We start from the raw sequence: 19,660 nt of genomic DNA, 5'->3' as shown, positions 1-19,660 counted from the left end.
TTCTCTGTCGCCATAGGAGGAGATGTGTCTGGGGCGAGTGGTACTGACAGTCCTCGTTCTAACCGCCGCTCCAGCCGCCCACTCTCTGCCGTCTTCCAGAACATTCACCCTCCCAGCCTGTGGAGACACCGCAAGGGCACCGCATCTCTGAGCCAGGTATCCACACACACACACACACCACTCCTATTCTACCAAATGAACAGGGAATTGGTTGAGGTTGACATTGACATTGCGAAAGCCATTGTCCACATCCTGCTGTAGCTACATTACTCAGTCCTGTACTGTTATCCATTTGAAAAGTACTCCGTTATTATTGGACCCAAATTATGATGTTAGAATTATAAGACAATTGTAAGAATCTATCATTGTAGAAAAGTATTATAGAAAATTCAACAAAAATATCAATAATTTTGGTCTTCAATTCATGCACCTTGGTTGTACTGAATAAGTGGCACTATACTTTTTGCTGTGCACTGTTATGTATCTAACTAATGGCTGTTCCTGTGTTGTCTCCAGGTAAGTGTGTCAGAGGAGGGCTCTATGAGTGGGACTCTACAGTGCAGTAAGAGGAGCAAGAGGAACTGGAAGAGGCTGTGGTTCCAACTCAAAGACAAGGTGCTTTACACCTACCAGGCCCGAGAGGTGAGGGGGAACACAAGCTCCCCTTAAACCTGAACCCTCACACACACCTCACCCCTACAACACTTCTCCCTGTAAATCTGTAACTTACACATACCAAACTCAGATGGAGAAAGAGCATTGAGTTTCTCTAGTATAGCTCTACTTACTTAGTTTGTGAATGCCCACAAAACTAGGGGACTATGGTACATGTATTCACAAAACTAGGGGTGTAACTGTACTTGTATTCACAAAACTAGGGGTGTAACTGTACTTGTATTCACAAAACTAGGGGTGTAACTGTACTTGTATTCACACAACTAGGGGAGTAACTGTACTTGTATTCACAAAACTAGGGGTGTAACTGTACTTGTATTCACACAACTAGGGGTGTAACTCTACTTGTATTCACACAACTAGGGGTGTAACTGTACTTGTATTCACAAAACTAGGGGTGTAACTCTACTTGTATTCACACAACTAGGGGTGTAACTGTACTTGTATTCACAAAACTAGGGGTGTAACTCTACTTGTATTCACAAAACTAGGGGTGTAACTCTACTTGTAATCGTAACGAACTGTTCGGTATGGGGACGTCAGTTCGGTCCGCACTGTGAACCTGAATGAATACATAAAACAAACATTTGAAAAATAAAACCCTAGGACTATAGGCTATGGCTAAACTGCTGTAAATCTGATCTGAAAAAAATAATTAGAGCCTAAGCGCACTTTGTAATCAAAATTCTAATATAAATTGCCGGATTTCAAATGATCCTTTTGTGAGGTGTAGCCGGGAACTAGTTGTGTACGATGAAGAGTGGTGTGGTTAATAAACCAGGAGCATCCTCCATCATCGTTTAAATCTCCAGTTTGGGAACATTTTGGCCTCCCAGTAAATTACAACAGCGATGAACAGAGAGATTATGTCGCCACTGCTCAACGAGAATAGCCTATGCAGCTACCAACACCTGAAAGATGTTGACACATTTATGCTGACATCCCCCCCAGTATTCCTACCACCGAATCCAGACGGAACGCAAAAAAAACATCAACATAACATTTTCTCTCCACTCTGCATTCAAGCAGCCCTTCTCAACTGATTCTGACCAGGCCAAAGAAATTACAAGGGAGATAGGTATCTTTATAGCCACAGATATGCGCCCATTCTCTTTGGTTAAGAATCGGGGGTTTCAGCACTACTGGCACACTGGACGCAAGGGAGGGGCGGGGGCTGCCCCCCCACCCCTGAGGGGCCCATGCGCCTATCATTGGTCATAATGCTTCTTAGGTAGTTCTTTATTAGTTTAAGTTCTGCAATATCTTTAACTGAGCCTCTCATTCTCCTTAATTGCCGGCCTCAACATGTTACGGAAAGAGATGAACTGTATAAGAAGCTCTGGGGACATGTCGTCTGGCTACTGGACTGCCAATACATTGGCAGATGCAAACAGATGATCATCTTTAGCGGGAAACAGTTCTTGAGGGCTCAAAAAAAAGAAAAATTGTTCATTCTGGTGAACCAGTGTTTGAGTTGTGTGGTTGCAATATCAGCAGTCCCTTATCTCTGGTATAGTTTAAATTGTGTGAAGCACAATGGACATTTAATACACAATGTCTCAGGTGTTAAGTGTCAATGTGCAGCAGGGAGGACATAGTCAGGCGCAGGACAAAGAACTGAATAACAAACAAACTTTACTCGTAGAGAATAAACTAATTCCACGCAGGGAAAAATACATCGACCGCCGAACGCCGCCCGAACAAGGAGAGGCACCAACTTCGGCGGAAGTTGTGACATCAGGAAAGACTGTCTGGGTTGTCAATACTTAGTATAGAAAACAGTCGGGCCGCAGCCTACGCCTACAGGCCGGGGTTTGCACACAAAAGTTCAAGACAATGGAGTAGCATACTGTAGCTACTATAGCCCTCTACATAGAAAATAAACAGAGAGACACAAGCACAGAAACTGATCAACTTTTTCTTTCTTCAAGAAAGAAAGAGAAAAAGAGACACAGAGAGGGGCAGCTAGGAATACTTCAGGAGAATTGTTAGGCTATTTGTATTTTTTTAATAAAAAGTGTATAAATAGCAGCTAAATACTGTATAGCTATAGGATACACTGCATAATGAAACAATCCCTAGTAAGCTAGTGTTTTGAGGGTGGACTGACTGTACTATTTGGCATTAATAGACTGGTTTTATTCACAACAACTTTCTATCCAAGCTGGGAGAGAGGACGAGGTGGACTCATGTCAAGCAGGTTTAGGTAGCCTATACAGGACAGTTGTGTATATATCATTTTTTTAAATCGATTGGTAGCTGATTAGTATGCTGTTGCATCGAAAATAAATTTTGCAATCTGCATTGTTTGAATTTCCAACTTTAATTACTAAACAAGTAATTACATTGTTACCGCCAGCCAGCAGTCTAAATGTCAGCATTGCGACACCGTGTATAGCTTCGTGAAATATTAGGCTTAACATGAGAAAATGTGGCTATAAATATTTATCTATCAGCAAAAGCAAAGCTATAGGCTATATGCCCTGGCACAACAGAAAGCCTATTGTCGATTCGATAGGCAGCTACATAGACATGTCGCAATTTCAGCACCATGGACAGCGATCGGTAGTCGATACTTTGTGAGTAGCTGTCTGGCTGACACATTCGATTTTGTATTTTAGGAAAGGGGTAGTAGGGTCCAGAGAAATTGCGTTACGCCAGTGTTCAGCGCCTCATGAAAGTGCTCGAGCCACGTTCCGAATTAGCTCTCTCGCACCAATTTCAGCAAACAGGTAGTCCCCGCTCTATATAAGCAAGCTAAAGCCGAAGTTGTCAATGAATTGGCCAATGCACCATGTGTTGCACTTGCTAAAGATGGATGAACCTCCAGGGCTATAGAGAGCTACTTAATTAAAACCTCTTAAGGATCGACCCCTTTTTTTCCAATTTTCGCCTAAAATGACATACCCAAATCTAACTGGCTGTAGCTCAGGCCCCGAAGCAAGGAATGCATATTCTTGGTACCATTTGAAAGGAAACACTTTGAATTTTGTGGAAATGTGAAAGGAATGTAGGAGAATATAACACATTAGATCTGGTAAAAGATAATACAAAGAGAAAAACAACCGTAAAAAAAAAATGGTACCATCATCTTTGAAATGCAAGAGAAAGGCCATTATGTATTATTCCAGCCCAGGTGCAATTTATGTTTTGGCCGCTAGATGGCAGCAGGGTATGTGCAACGTTTCAGACTGATCCAATGAACCATTGCATTTCTGTTCAAAATGTTGTATCAAGACTGCCCAAATGTGCCTAATTTGTGTATTATTAACTTTTCATGTTCAACACTGTGCACTCTCCTCAAACAATAGCATGGAATTATTTCACTGTAATAGCTACTGTAAATTGGACAGTGCAGTTAGATTAACAATAATTTAAGATTTTTGCCAATATCAGATATGTCTATGTCCTGGGAAATGTTCTTGTTACTTACAACCTCATGCTAATCGCATTAGCCTACGTTAGCTCAACCGTCCTGCAGGGGACCCACCAAGTTTTAACAGTGACAGCCCATCACATTACCCTGGAGTGGTAAATGAGAATTACCGTGCTAGAGACACGCCCCCTTTATGAGAGTCACACAAGTGCCAGTCTTTTTCTCATTGTAAGAAAACGTTATAGCATAGGCCTATACAATGTCTGAGCTATGTTTACATATTAATTTCACATGCATATTGTTTTTTATTTTTGTGTTGTTGAGTAATCTTGTGTTTTCATTTAAGAAAATATAAAGTGTTGATGTTCCTGATTGTGCTCTCATCAGGCATTATATGACTCATGATCATATATGGAATCAGGAATACCAACACTTTGTATTTGATTAAATTAGCAACAATTAACTACACTAACTGTTGGCATTTCATTTTGTACCGAAACCGTGACCCCAAAACCGCAATAGGTACCGAACCATGGATTTGGCGAACTGTTACACCCCTACACAAAACCCCCACAAACTACACCCTGAAGACTATGCCGGTCTCTCTCTCTCTCTCTCTCTCTCTCTCTCTCTCTCTCTCTCTCGCTCTCGCTCTCTCTCTCTAGGAGAAGGTGGCGTCTGAGAGTTTGCCTCTGTTGGGCTTCACAGTGAAGCTGCCTGACAGGCCAGGTGGAGAGGAGACAACCAACGTCTTTGAGCTGTACCACAAGAAGACCCTGTACTACACCTTTAAGGCCGAGAACAACCACACTGCTGAGAGGTGAGCTCTGCACTGCACCTTTTATGACCACATGATCTGACCAGGAGAAACTATGGGCAGCAGCATCAACACAACAATCATATTGTTATTACAATGTTATTACAGTCAGCACTTTCTTCTCTGTCCAGATGGGTGAATGCCATGGAGGAAGCCACAGTTTTATAGCAGTGGCCATCTTGGGTGGTTTGTTGAGACTGTGGTTGCGTTCCCCTGCTCAGACGTTGCATGTATCAACCAATGATTGCGTGCCACGTCATCGACTGTGTCATCGACTGACAGATTACTATAACATATGATGTGGTTAGCTGATACGTAAAATACCTATCCAGGCGTTATAAGATCTGGCAGGCATCAGCAACGCCTGGACAGAGGAACGTGCCCTATATCTCACCTTTCAGACTTACCCTGGAGTCCTCGCTGCCACTCTCCTACTACACATAGCCGTCCCTCAGAATGCCTGAATGTAAAACAAAAAGGGAAGAGGAGGAAGAAGGATGAATATGTTCATTTTGCCTTTAGTCAGCTGTGATGGTTGTGTCTTACTGTGTGGATTGGGAGAGGAGAGAACAAGACATGGTGTTCTTAAAGGAGAGGACACGCTCACCTACTTTGTCATCTTCCAACGTCCCCATCCCGCTGCTACAGCAGGTGTGATGCCTAGAGCCAAGAGAGAAGCTGTCCCAGATACGTACCCTTCTGGAAAATTCCACCAAGGCTACCTATGACTCTCCCTACAGTTTTTCATGGCATTAACCACGCTGGATTACTTATACAAATGGAATGAAAATGACATTCACATTTTTGGGGGATATTTTATTTTATTTTAAGAACACTGTAAAAACAATGTAGTTGTTTCAACTAGTTATTATTAAATAACAGTTTCCACAGACATTTCGGGCAGAGTGTTACCTGAACCCACATTTTTTGGGGGCGCAAACTTGATTACATTTTGCATGTTCATTTATACAGGAATTCATATCAAATAAAATTCTATTTTATTGGTCACATACACATGGTTAGCAGATGTTAATGCGAGTGTAGTGAAATGCTTGTGCTTCTAGTTCCAAAAGTGCAGTAATATCTAACAAGTAATCTAACAATTCCCAACAACTACCTAATACACACAAATCTAACAAGTAATCTAACAATTCCCCAACAACTACCTAATACACACAAATCTAAAGGGGTGAATGAGAATATGTACATATAAGTATATGGATGAGCGATGACCGAGCGGCATAGGCAAGTTGCAGTAGATGGTATAAAATACAGTATATACATGTGATATGAGTCATGTAAGATATGTAAACATTATTAAAGTGGCATTGTTTAAAGTGACTAGTGATACATTTATTAAAGTGTCCAGTGATTGGGTCTCAATGTAGGCAGCAGCCTCTGAGTTAGTGATTGCTGTTTAACAGTCTGATGGCCTTGAGATAGAAGCTGTTTTTCAATCTCTCTGTCCCAGCTTTGATGCAGCTGTACTGACCTCGCCTTCTGGATGGTAGCGATGTGAACAGGCAGTGTCTCGGGTGGTTGATGTCCTTGATGATCTTGTTGGCCTTCCTGTGACATCGGATGCTGTATGTGTCCTGGAGGGCAGGTACTTTGCCCCCGGTGATGCGTTGTGCAGACCGCACCACCCTCTGGAGAGCCCTTGCGGTATTGAAAATGCCCACACCTGCGATTTGAAGTCACAACCTCTTAGTGCAAGCTAAGCCACCATGTCTGTGTCAATGACTGATTTCACCTGCATTGCTACACTTTGCACCTCAAAGTATATCTCAGCTCTATTAAAAGTACACTCAATAAAAAATATTTTATTTATCATAGTGATTAAGTCAGGTTTTCCCAAACTCACTCCTCGGGACCCCAAGGGGTGAACATTTTGGCTTTCACCCTAGCACTACACAGCTGATTCAAGTAATCAACTAATCATCAAGCTTTGATCATTTGAATCAGCTGTGTAGTGTTAGGAAAACAAAAACAAAAAAACATTAACATTATAACAGAGTAATATACCCCACCAACATTAAACAACCAGACAGAAAACCCTCAAATGGTTGAAACAAGTAAGTCAAATCAATGATGAGAGAATAGTCTGATTAAATGATAATGGACACAGACATGGTGGTGTAGCAGGACGATTAGAATGCCGTGAACCCAGAGGTTGTGAGTTCAAATCCCAGGTGAGCACATGTTGAATAATGGGGATGTGGGGGTGGCAGGTAGCCTAGCAGTTGAGAGCGTTGGGCCAGTAACCGAAAGGTCACTGGTTTAAATCACCGAGCCTACCAGTTGAGAAATCGGTCAATGTGCCCTAAAGCAAGGCACTTAACCATAATTGCTCTGGATAAGAGCATCTGCTATATGAATAATTTCTGTGTAAATGAACATGCACAAGGTAATCATGTCAACATGTGTCAAATATGTAAGTTGAACACATTGAAGTTAAAAGCACTGTGTGTGTGTGTAACCAGTTGCCCAGCTTTTTGCCCACCAGTTGCCCAAATAATTTTTGCCTAAGTTTTCACAAGCTGGAGCTAAGTTTGGGCCAACAATTTTTGTTGTTGTTCAGATAAAACGAAAAGTTGAGTAAACAGAAAAAAAGGCTGTGGAACTAGTTACTTAATAATAATTAGTTGAAACAACTAGATTTATTTCAGTGAACAATAACAGTAAAGGTTATTAAACTGCATGCACTACTAGGGTGTGTAGCCTATATCCAGAGGTTATGAAAATGCTGAATCTGTTATTAATACACGTTGACCACATGCCAACGTGACCGTTGTTTTAATGTGATGTCAGAAGCATAAGTGGATCTCCATGTATTATTACGTCATCCACCAAGGTTTGAGATGGTGGGTTCATTCACCCCCCTCCCATTAGACCCAATATGTGCTGTCATGTTCACAGTGCAAGACAGCCTTTCTAAACCAATATGGCAGTACTTACTGAATTCATTCTCTATTTCTTTATTTTATCAGAATACTTTCCTGCACTCGACTTAGCCAGCTTCACGTACCTTAATGCCTGACATTTTAAAGCACAGGTTCTGCTCAAAGTATGACTATTCATGGATTGCACCTCATTCGGTCGTTGCCATTATTATCAACTTTGTTAGATCTCGCAGCGTATTGATGTCCGACTGATGGCTATTGGTCAGTCTTTCTGAACAAGGGCTAATACTGTTTCATGAAAATTACGCTATAGAAGCCTGGAAATACGATGACATTGCTAAAGTATACAAATAATTAGTAGAAAACAACTTTGCCATCATTATGATGTCGTCAAGTTAACTTTAGAGAGATGGCAATGTTGCCTTAAGCTAGAAAAGTTGATTCCTCTATCTATGTTCCCAGAGCCCTATTTTCCCTCAGCCCTATGTTCCCTGGGCCCTGTGTTCCCTCAGTCCTATGTTCCCTCAGTACCCACTGAACCAATTTCAATCAAAATTGGCATAAATGCTTATTGTCCAAATAATTTGTATTGTAATCAAATACCCAGTGTGCTTTGTAAATGTTCATTTTCACATAACATTTTGGTCATTTAGCAGACGTTTTTATCACACCATAGTGCCATCACACTTCTGATACAAATGCAGTACATTTGGGGTGATAGGAGCCCACAAAAGTGTGAGTCGCTATAACAAATGGTATAGAAAAGTATTTTGTATTTTGAAATTGTGTAACTTATTGCAAAATACATTTCTTTGTAGTTAAGGCCAGTGGAATACAAATTACACTAAATACTCAAAAGTAACTGAAATACACTACCGTTCAAAAGTTTGGGGTCACTTAGAAATGTCCTTGTTTTTTAAAGAAAGGTTACAGTTTTTGTCCATTAAAATAACATCAAATTGATCAGAAATAGAGTGTAGACATTGCTAATGTTGTAAATAACTATTGTAGCTAGAAATGGCTGATTTTTTTAATGGAATATCTACATAGGCGTACAGAGGCCCATTATCAGCAACCATCACTCCTGTGTTCCAATGGCACGTTGTGTTAGTTAATCCAAGTTTATCATTTTTAGAGGCTAATTGATCATTAGAAAACCATTTTTCAATTATGTTAGCACAGCTGAAAACTGTTGTTCTGATTAAAGAAGCAATAAAACTGGCCTTTAGACTAGTTGAGTATCTGGAGCATTAGCATTTGTGGGTTCGATTACAGGCTCAAAATGGCCAAAAACAAAGCACTTTCTTCTGAAACTCGTCATTTTATTCTTGTTCTGAGAAATTAAGGTTATTCAGACATGGTCCATCTTGCTAATGTTATCTAGCACAAATGTCGGTGCTCTCCCCTCAATATTAGCCAGCTAGCTAAAGTTATACTACATCTCAAGTCAATCTGGTGACATCACAATGATGACAAAAGCTTATCCGACTAATTATTTGCCTCCTTTTGAAATGTCATCATGTTTCCAAGCCACAGTAATGCACTTTAGACAAAATCTTAATCAGTACCTACACTCTTAGAAAAAAGGGTTCTAAAAGGGTTCTTTGGCTGTCCCTTTAGGAAACCCCTTTTTGGTTCCAGGTTTAACCTTTTTGGGCTTCAGGTAGAACCCTTTTGGGTTACATGAAGAACTCTCTGTGAAACGGGTCCTTCATGGAACCCAAAAGGGTTCTACCTGGAACCAAAAAGGGTTCTTCAAAAGGTTCTCCTATGGGGACAGCCGAAGAACCCTTTTAGGTTCTAGATAGCACCTTTTTTTACAAGTGTGTATTGAGACTGCATTGCATAGAATGCTCAGCTGGGCTTCAGTCCTGAAACAAACAGTCCTGAAACGAACAGTCCTGAAACAAATGTTAAATACAATATTGTAACTAAATGTGCAACCCATGATTTGTCTTGTGTTTTTTTTTGTTGCTTTTAATGTGGTTCTTTGCTATGCATTTTTGTCATGTACTGTATTTTCTGAAATTACCTTGCATACAGCAACTAGTTAATGTAAATACATATAGATTTTGATAGTCAAATATTGTTTTGCTGTATTTGCACTGATAAAATGAGAATGGAACTGAAAGTGGAATGTAAGTTCACTCTTCTCCTAAATGTTATTCTTTAATCCTGTGTCTTGGTCGACCTGTGCCAAACTCACTAAACCCAGTGCCCGGAGTTAGCTAACCATGGATATATCAGTTATATCAGATCAATGACAAAAAGGAGACTTTAACATCAACATTAAGTTACATAACATGTCAAATTCCTATTTGTATCAAGCCACAGCTCAGCCTTATAATGAGAGTGGTTTCCCTGATGTGAAACCCTGCTATTAGCCATAACTACATTAGTGGACTGTGTACTGGATGAGTTATTTATTTCCAACCGTGGGGGTTTCTCAGACAAGTAAAGTGACTAAGGTCGGATATCCTTTGCATGTGTCAGTTTGTGTGATTGCTTCTAATTACCCTGTGCTAGGGTTGCAAAGCTACCGGTAATTTACCAAGTTCCCAAAATCTTCAGTAATTTAGGTAATTAACAGGTAATCTATGGCAATCTATGGTAACTTTGGTAATTTGTACTTGAATAACTTTTAAAAAATGTATTCATAGATAGTATACATTTTTTTTTATATCTGTGTCCATATGGCCCATGAGTTTCTAGTGGATAGACCATAAGGTCCATGAGTTTCTAGTGGATTGACCATATGGTTCAAGAGAAAATTGCCTAATTAATTTTAAAAAGCATCTAATCAACAATGGCATTATTTTCAAATAACTCTGCAACTCCCACCAGTTTGGCACCAAAACATTTGCAACAAAGACATATTGACATACAGTAGTAAAATAACTAAAAGTGTGTAAAAAAAAAAAAAGAAATATACAAATATTTCTCTCTGTGTGCATTCTGACTTTGAACTTAGGCATGAGAATAGTGTGCTGTTCACCTGAATGTACTGTACATGCTCAGGGAGACCGCAACCTTACCGTGGTCCAGGACCAGCTCTGTCTCTCTTAAACTCTTGGTCGGCCAGTCCAAGTGGATTATTATTTGTTCAGATGATGCTGAGAACATAAATATGTACAAAACGGAAAAACACAAAAGGCATGCCCAAACAAAAGGCTCAAAAATAATCTAAAGTCTCTGTGGGCTATTTATACTCCCACACGTATTTCAACTGTGTCTGTGTATAACTGTAACTGCACTAATAAAGCAGAAGTGCAATGTATCTGGTTTCAGATCACTGTGAGGGCTTCAGCAGAGCGAGCAGCAGGGCCTGGGTGATACAGACAGACAGCAGTATGCAGTATAGGAGAGTAGGGCAGGAGAAATGGCAGCACTGCTCTGTTCCTTACCTCTCCCTTGAGGCTTCCTGACCCAGAATAGTGGGGGGGGAAAGTTTGTTTTCTGGGGTAACTGAAAGTTGCAGATACCTTGTACTATATAGGCTGGATCCTTCAACATCCAGTGCTCTCCTTCTTTCCCTCTCCCAGGGTCCCTCTCTTTCTTGTTACTTTCTTCAACAGTATCCCCCATTATTTCAACTCTTCCTCATTCTTTTTGTCTAGCTCTCTTTCTGTTTCACAACGTATCCTGTTTCTCAGTTGTAAGGCTGTTGGTTAGGTCCTCTTTAGTTCATGCAGGTCTCATCATATTTACTCATACCTATTGCATAGGGCCAGGGTTTTTTCCAGATCTGAGCAAGAATAACTCCATGCTCTACTCATACTGCATACCACTCCAGTGATTGCTACTCTTTTTGACTAATGACCATTCATTTGCTCCAGTTCTTCCCCCTCTAGATACAAACCCTCCCCTGGTACCTGCTGCTCCTGTTCCTATTATCCAGCTTGGGGGTTTTGTAAACACTTCAGTAGCAACTAGGTTGTGCTAATAGGTACTGTTGATGCTGTTACTGTACTTCAGTTATTATTCACAGTACTAATCATTTGCTCAGCAGATGTATCAATCATGATGCAGGCATGTACATGATCAAAGAGGGAAGTGCCAGGTAATAATATGACACTTATCTGACTATCCTTGACTGTTTTTCTTTTCTTTATCAGCCTATAATACCTTCAGTATTCTAATTCTCAGATAATGAATTTCCCCTATTGGTTATCTGTTCTTTTGTCTATATTGTATCAATACCAAAAATGCTATTTTTCTATTCCATACGCCCAAACTGTCTCAAAGAAAACACTGAATGTGAGAGATTAGTGATCATCACAATAGAGACGGGACAGGACAATAACAAACAAGGCGATATAACAATTGTGGTGTCTGTACAAGTAAGAAGTAGTGGGGTGGAGTAGTGAGACCTAAAAAGAGAGAAGAGGGAGGTCAGTTCTAGTACAGATGTAGGCTCTTAATTTGACTTGTATTGTCGTAGCAAAATAATATAAAATATTGCTTGCAGAAACAGGATTTTAACATTTAGTCCATAATGTTGCTTGATTGGTGGTTAGGCTATTAGCTGGCCAAAATTAGGCTACATGAAAAGTGCAATATTGTTAATATAAACAGGAGTTAGTGAGGGCTTTTTGTGAATTTATGTAAGGCTCAGGAAAATTCTCAGTAACAAAAGAGTGATCAAATTAAGATTCTACGTCTGTAGTCATCTTAGTTTTTCTCGATGTCCTCATTACTGACACTGACTGAGTGTTGAGTACACTGCTTGCTTTAGGATGGAGGTCGAGGGTGGGAGGATACGCTGTTATAGTGGGATGGTACTGTAGCAGCGTCATAACACAAACACACACACACACACATGCCCCAGGCATGAGGCACAGTGAGCGAAGCATGCGACTCATCAATCCCACAGAACAGAACAGCTCAATAAGGTCAGCTGCCCTCAGTTCTAATTGTCTCTCAGGCTATTGTCTCTCAAATGCACAGCAAACTGTTAAAGATTGCTCAAATATCTATAAGGAAGTAAACATATTCAACTATTCCTTCTGACCTTAGAGAATGACAAAGTGAGAGCTGGCTTGTGTGAACTCATGGCCAAATTCACGTTGACACACACATGATAGCAAGGATAAGCTTTCTAAGGCAATCACCAGAGAGGGGACACCAGAGAGGGGAAAGAGCCGTGTGGCTGTGCACTAGCTTCAAATGCAGTTCTGAAACTCATATTGCCATTGGTTACCATATACACCCTCATCTTCCTGTGTGTTAAGTATTACCCAAATGTGTTTTTTCTGCTGCTTTATGTTCAGAAAGAGAAAGCATCATCAGTAGGGATATAGGAGGTGGTTTAACCCATTTACAGAGACTTAAAGAGTCATAGAACTGGAGCTGTGAAAGAGAAAGAGAGGAAAGAAAGAGATTGAGAAAAAAATAGCAAATACATCCTCATGACATTAGCTTGACATTTCTGGGTCTGCACCTTGTCCCGTGTTCCTCCGCAATGCAGTGGAGGGAGAGAGGAGAACAGGAGAGGAGAGGAGAGGTAGAGGAGGGTGGAAGAAGAGAGGGACAAGCTGTATGTCCCACTTTAGCGACTCTACATGCAGCCCACACTGACAAGTCACTGTTACACCTCTTCCTCTCCCTCCATTCCGCCATCCTTTCACCAGTCCACTTTTAGAATCCTCCCTCCCTCTCTCCCTCCCTGAACCAAACAGACAAATAGGAAGAAAATAAGCCCCTCAACCCCCCAGCCCTGTGTTATCTATACATGGAGTGAGTCATGGTTTCCATACTCTGTTTCAGCAATGTTGGTCTGCAGAGAGAGAAACCTAAACATGCGAGCAGCGCTGATGGACGCCACTAAAGATCAGACAAGTTAGATAAAATATACTTATCTTCAGCTTTCATCTAACACCTCCAATATACACACAAACACACATTAAGTTCAAAGCCCAGCTCTGAGGACAGTGTCTATGGTTGTGACCCAGATGGCACCCTATTCCCGAGTGCACTACTTTTGACCAGGGCCCATAGGGATCTGTTCAAAAGTAGTGCACTATATAGAGAATAGATTGTTATTTGAGACTCACGCTGTGTCTGTCTGTAGTGGTGCTGGGTGGTATTAACTGTCCCTGCGGGGATTTACGTAAGTATCCTATTGGCTGGGGGTCATTAGCATTAGGAATTGAATGGCTGGGCTTTCATAACAAGGCAAAGGGTCATTACGCGCACCATTATGACAGGGTTTCCTCTCCAGTCAATTTAATCAAACAATGAATCACTGATCACATTACCACAGAGCGACTCTCATTAAGTTACCTCAGAGACTCGGTGTAAATACTATAGAAGAGATAGTAGTGCCATGAGTCAGAGGAGTCAGAAAGTACATCATGAACCCTCTGGGTGTGATTGTTCCCAGTAACCATGCTTATGTCCCAAATGGCACCCTAGTCCCTATAAAGTGCACTACCTTTGACCAGAGCTCTATGGGCTCTGGTCAAAAGAAGTGCACTAAAAAGGAATATGGTGCCATTTACCTCCGCCTCTGTGACCTCGAGCTAGCTGTGACCTATTAGAGCATTAGAGCCATGTATGTCAGTGCAGAGCTGGGGGAGTCAGCTGTGTGGAGCCAGATCCATCAGGAAGCAAGCGCTCAATGTAATCTCCACATGCTAAATTCACCTCCATGTTCTGCACCCCAGAGTCAGAGTCAGAAGCTGAGTTCGACACACCCACAGAGTTGTGTAAGGTGAGGAATTCCCCAGTTCTGTCATGAGTCAGGATCTCCCTGTTATGTAATCATGATTAGAGTAGAGCAGTGACACATACCTGTACCTCCCTGTCCCATAGAGGTCTCATCTTACAGCAGGGGACCCCCCCCCCCCCCCCCCCCCACACACACACACATACACACAGTTTAATTAATCCATCTATAATTAAGCCTCTATGTAGGGCTAATAGACACATTTATACTGCCGAAATACTGTGCGCTAAACTCTGTGATGGTCTTTAGTAGTTAATGATGTGTGTGTGTGTGTGTGTGTGTGTGTGTGTGTGTGTGTGTGTGTGTGTGTGTGTGTGTGTGTGTGTGTGTGTGTGTGTGTGTGTGTGTGTGTGTGTGTGTGTGTGTGTGTGTGTGTTTGTTTGTGTGTGTGTGTCTACGTGCATGCGTCTGTGTGTGCACTTGCTACTGCATTGCGTGTGCGCACATGAGTGTGGGGAGTATCTGCACTTGAAGCCTAAACATTGGATGATGTTCAACAATTTACAGTTTTGGTGCCAGTTTAGCCTGAGGTACAGTGGTAGCCTCAGCAGCAGCCAAATCTACCACCTCCACATCCTCAGAGTTCTGCCCAAACCAGACTACCCCCGCAGCCGAGCCGCGTGATCCAAACCCACACACACCAGGACTTTATGTAAAACTCAGCCCAGGTCTTTTTCCCACACAGAAAAAACACACAGATTTCAGATTGTCTACACGTGATCTTGTGTGATCTCATGTGATTTAATGTGAAGTAAATGTGATAACATGTGAAGCAACATGTAATAACATAACACTACACATATGACAACATGTTAGCACATGTAAGAACATGATCTCATGTGAAATTAATGTGAAATACATGTGACAACATGGGGATGCAAAATCTCAACATGTGATACCGTGAAACTACATGTGACAACAGGTGAACACGTGAAAACACGATCTCATGTGAAATAAATGTGACAACATGGGGAGGCAAAATTTCAACATGTGATACCATGACACTGTATTTTTACAACTAAATGAAGGTGTTAATGTGAAAGGACAGTATGATGCTGTATGTTGATTACTTGGGACTCAACCTCACTTGGGATTTGAACTCACAACCTCTTTGTTGCTAGCTACCTGAAGTTCCTGCCACCAGTGCATTTGGAAAGTATTCAGACACCTTCACTTTTTCCACATTTTGTTACTTTACAGTCTTACTATAAAATTGATTAAATCGTTTTTTCTCCCCTCATCAATCTACACATAACACCCCATTGAGACAAAGCAAAAACAGTTTTTTTTCATGTTTGCAAATGTATTAAAAATAACAAACATAAATACCTTATTTACGTACAGTGAGTTTTCAGACCCTTTGCTATGAGACTCAAAATTGAGCTCAGGTGCATCCTGTTTCCATTGATCATCATTGAGATGTTTCTGCAACTTGATTGGAGTCCACCTGTGGTAAATTCAATTGATTGGACATGATTTGGAAAGGCACACACCTGTCTATATAACATCCCACAGTTGACGGTGCATGTCAGAGCAAAAGCCAAGCCATGAGGTTGAAGGAATTGTCCATAGAGCTCCGACACAGGATTGTGTCGAGGGACATGTTTGCAGCATTGAAAGTCCTCAAGAATGCAGTGGCCTCCATCATTCTTATATGGAAGAAGTTTGGAACCACCAAGACTCTTCCTAGAGCTGGCCGTCCAGCCAAACTGAGCAAATGGGTGAGAAGGGCCTTGGTCAGGGAGGTAACCAAGAACCGGATGGTCACTCTGACAGAGCACCAGAGTTTCTCTGTGGACAACCATCAGATGGAAGCCAGATGGAAGCCACTCCTCAGTAAAAGGCACATGACAGCCAGCTTGGAGTTTGCAAAAATGCACCTATAGGACTCTCAGACCATAAAAAACAAGATTCTCTGGTCTGATGAAACCAACATTGAACTCTTTGGACTGAATGCCAAGCGTCATGTCTGGAGGAAACCTGGCAGCATCCCTACAGTGAAGCATGGGGGTGGCAGCATCACGCTTTGGGGATGTTTTTCAGTGACAGGGACACGGCAAAGACAACGCAGGAGTGGCTTCGGGAAAAGTCTCTGAATGTCCTTAAGTGGCCCAGACAGAGCCCGGACTTGAACCCGATCTCTGGAGAGACCTGAAAATAGCTGTGCAGCAATGCTCCCCATCCAAAAGGACAGAGCTTAAGAGGATCGGCAGAGAATAATGGGATAAACTCCCCAAATACAGGTGTGCCAAGCTTGTAGCGTCATACCCAATAAGGCTTGAGGCTGTAATCGCTGCCAAAGGGGTTTCAACAAAGGGTCTGAATACTTATGTAAATGTGATAAATATTTTAAAAAATTATACATTTGCAAAAATTGAAGAAAAAATGGTTTTTCTTTATCTTTATGGGGCATTGTGTGTATAGTGCGCTTTGAAATATACATTTGAAGTCGAAAGTTTACATAAACAATTTTTAATGACTCCAACCTAAGTGTTTCAACCACTTCACCACTTCACAAAACTATAGTTCTGGCAAGTCAGTTAGGGCATCTACTTTGTGCATGACAAAAGTAATTTTTCCAACAATTGTTTACAGACAGATTATTTCACTTATAGATCACTGTATCACAATTCCAGTGGGTCAGAAGTTTACATACACTAAGTTGACTGTACCTTTAAACAGCTTGGAAAATTCCCAAAAATTATGTCATGGCTTTAGAAGCTTCTGATAGGCTAATTGACATAATTTGAGTCAATTGGAGGTGTACCTGTGGATGTATTTCAAGGCGTACTGTCAAACTCAGTGCCTCTTTGCTTGACATCATGGGAAAATCAAAATAAATTAAACAAGACCTCAGAAAAAAATTGTAGACCTCCACAAGTCTGGTTCATCCTTGGGAGCAATTTCCAAACGCCTGAAGGTACCACATTCATCTGTACAAACAATAGTACATCAAGTATAAACACCATGGGACCACGCAGCCGTCATACCACTCAGGAAGGAGACGCGTTCTGTCTCCTAGAGATGAATATACTTTGGTGCAAAAACTGCAAATCAATCCCAGAACAACAGCAAATGACCTTGTGAAGATGCTGGAGGAAACAGCGACAAAAGTATCTATATCCACAGTAAAACAAGTCCTATATCGACATAACCTGAAAGACCACTCAGCAAGGAAGAAGCCACTGCTCCAAAACCGCCATAAAAAAAGCCAGACTACGGTTTGCAACTGCACATGGGGACAAAGAGCATACTTTTTGGAGAAATGCCCTCTGGTCTGATGAAACAAAATAGAACTGTTTGGCCATAATGACCATCGTTATGTTAAGAGGAAAAAGGGGGTGGCTTGCAAGCCGAAGATCACCATCCCATTCGTGAAGCACGTGGGTGACCCCAAGCATACTTCCAAAGTTGTGGCAAAATGGCTTAAGGACGACGACCGTGAAGCTAAATAACAAATAGTGCTGACACATAGACACTACATATAGACAATCACCCACAACCCACAATGACAAAACAGGTTACCTAAATATGGTTCCCAATCAGAGACAACGACTAACACCTACCTCTGATTGAGAACCATATCAGGGCAAACACAGAAACAGACAAACTAGACGTACAACATAGAATGCCCACTCAGATCACACCCTGACCAAACAAAACATATAAACATACAAAGCAAACTATGGTCAGGGCGTGACAGTATGTAAACTTCTGACCCACTGGGAATGTGATGAAAGAAATAAAAGCTGAAATAAATCATTCTCTCGACTATTATTTTTACATTTCACATTCTTAAAATAAAGTGGTGATCCTAACTGACCTAAAACAGGGAATTTTTACTAGGATTAAATGTCAGGATTTGGGAAAAACTGAGTTTAAATGTATTTGGCTAAGGTGTATGTAAACTTCCGACTTCAACTGTAAGTGGGGGCAATGTACTAGTAGGGAACATTAGCATATTTCGGGGCATGGTCAAATAAATGTGCATTTGTGCCAACCGTCAGTGGAAGTGTTGTAGCAGTTGGTAATGGCGATGCAAATTATGCATTTCTTTTGATACTGCCTCTTCTGCAAACTTTGTAAGTAAATTAATGGCTATTCTTTTCTGTGAATTTGTCATTTCTTACCTAGTAAGTCATTGTACAATTCACATTAATACTGGCAAAACATTGCCAGTAACCTACAAGACACACACCGCTACTAACAATCCTTGCCAGTAACCTACTGTACCTTCACTGACTCTTCTGTTGACAACATGTACATCACCTGCTGATTGGTAGCATACTGTAGCAGCGGCAGAAGATTGCAGGTGTAGCTTATTGGAGATGTAGCTTTTAGCTAACACTTTTTGTCTCCCATTAAAAAGGTGTGTCATCCAAGTTAATGTACTCTGCTGCATTATTTTCATAAACACAAAACGGTCAGTTCTGCAGCCTTGTTAAAGGCTGACATAGGTACTACAAAACAGCCATACAATATTTAATTTGTCATTGTAATACCCAGCAGTTCATTGTTGTCCTCTCTAGTGGACATCAGTTATTGGTCCGTATCTCAGAGGCCATACAAGCCACTGTATTAAGTCATGTTGTCCCTTTGAGAGACATTCTGGGCTTTTCAATGATATCACATGTGTGGGGGAGAGACCTTGGCCACTTTATCTTCCTGGTTCTTAACGAAATGACTGTCAAACTTAGCACATTCTATGGAAATTTGAAAATAAGTGTGTGTACAGTAATTATTATAATGTTTGTGAGTTTGGTATTCAAATTGTTTCTCGTAAGTGAAAATCTCATGAATAGTTAAGTGAGTTGTCAGGACCGTGCAATACTTTTTTCACATTAAATAAGACACCTGGTGTAGCGGGGTGCGTAATTGGCGGCAGAGAAGTCAGGCGCAGGAGAGCAGAACTGGGTGATAACCGGAGATTTATTTAGCAAAACCAACGGCATCCAGAACAACAAGATACATGGGCACAAAAATAACCCGTTGTGCGCTCACGGGGAACGTGCACAAGCACTACAATAAACGATCCCACACAAAGACATGGGGGGAACAGAGGGTTAAGTACACAACAAGTAATTGAGGGAATTGAAACCAGGTGTGAGGAAAAACAAGACAAAACACATGGAAAATGAAAAGTGGATCGATGATGGCTAGAA

At 41.2% G+C, this 19,660-nt stretch overlaps 1 protein-coding gene across 3 annotated transcripts in view; it reads left to right on the top strand.

The window, feature by feature from the left end:
- LOC129847799 (FYVE, RhoGEF and PH domain-containing protein 5-like) overlaps positions 1-10,245 on the top strand; it is a 139,688-nt gene extending 129,443 nt beyond the window's left edge. For 2 of the 3 annotated variants that reach the window (XM_055915491.1, XM_055915484.1), the window contains exons 18-21: positions 17-156; positions 517-642; positions 4,717-4,871; positions 5,000-10,245. In XM_055915491.1, coding sequence (XP_055771466.1) covers positions 17-156; positions 517-642; positions 4,717-4,871; positions 5,000-5,036 — 458 coding nt within the window. In that variant the 3' untranslated portion in view covers positions 5,037-10,245. The remainder of the gene's footprint in view (positions 1-16; positions 157-516; positions 643-4,716; positions 4,872-4,999) is intronic. The other variant, XM_055915499.1, reaches the window with a different exon arrangement.
- The last annotated feature ends 9,415 nt before the right edge of the window (positions 10,246-19,660 follow it).

The sequence above is a fragment of the Salvelinus fontinalis genome, chromosome 3 (genome assembly GCF_029448725.1).
Source record: "Salvelinus fontinalis isolate EN_2023a chromosome 3, ASM2944872v1, whole genome shotgun sequence".
NCBI lineage: Eukaryota > Metazoa > Chordata > Actinopteri > Salmoniformes > Salmonidae > Salvelinus > Salvelinus fontinalis.
This window is presented reverse-complemented; position numbering and strand designations above follow the sequence as displayed.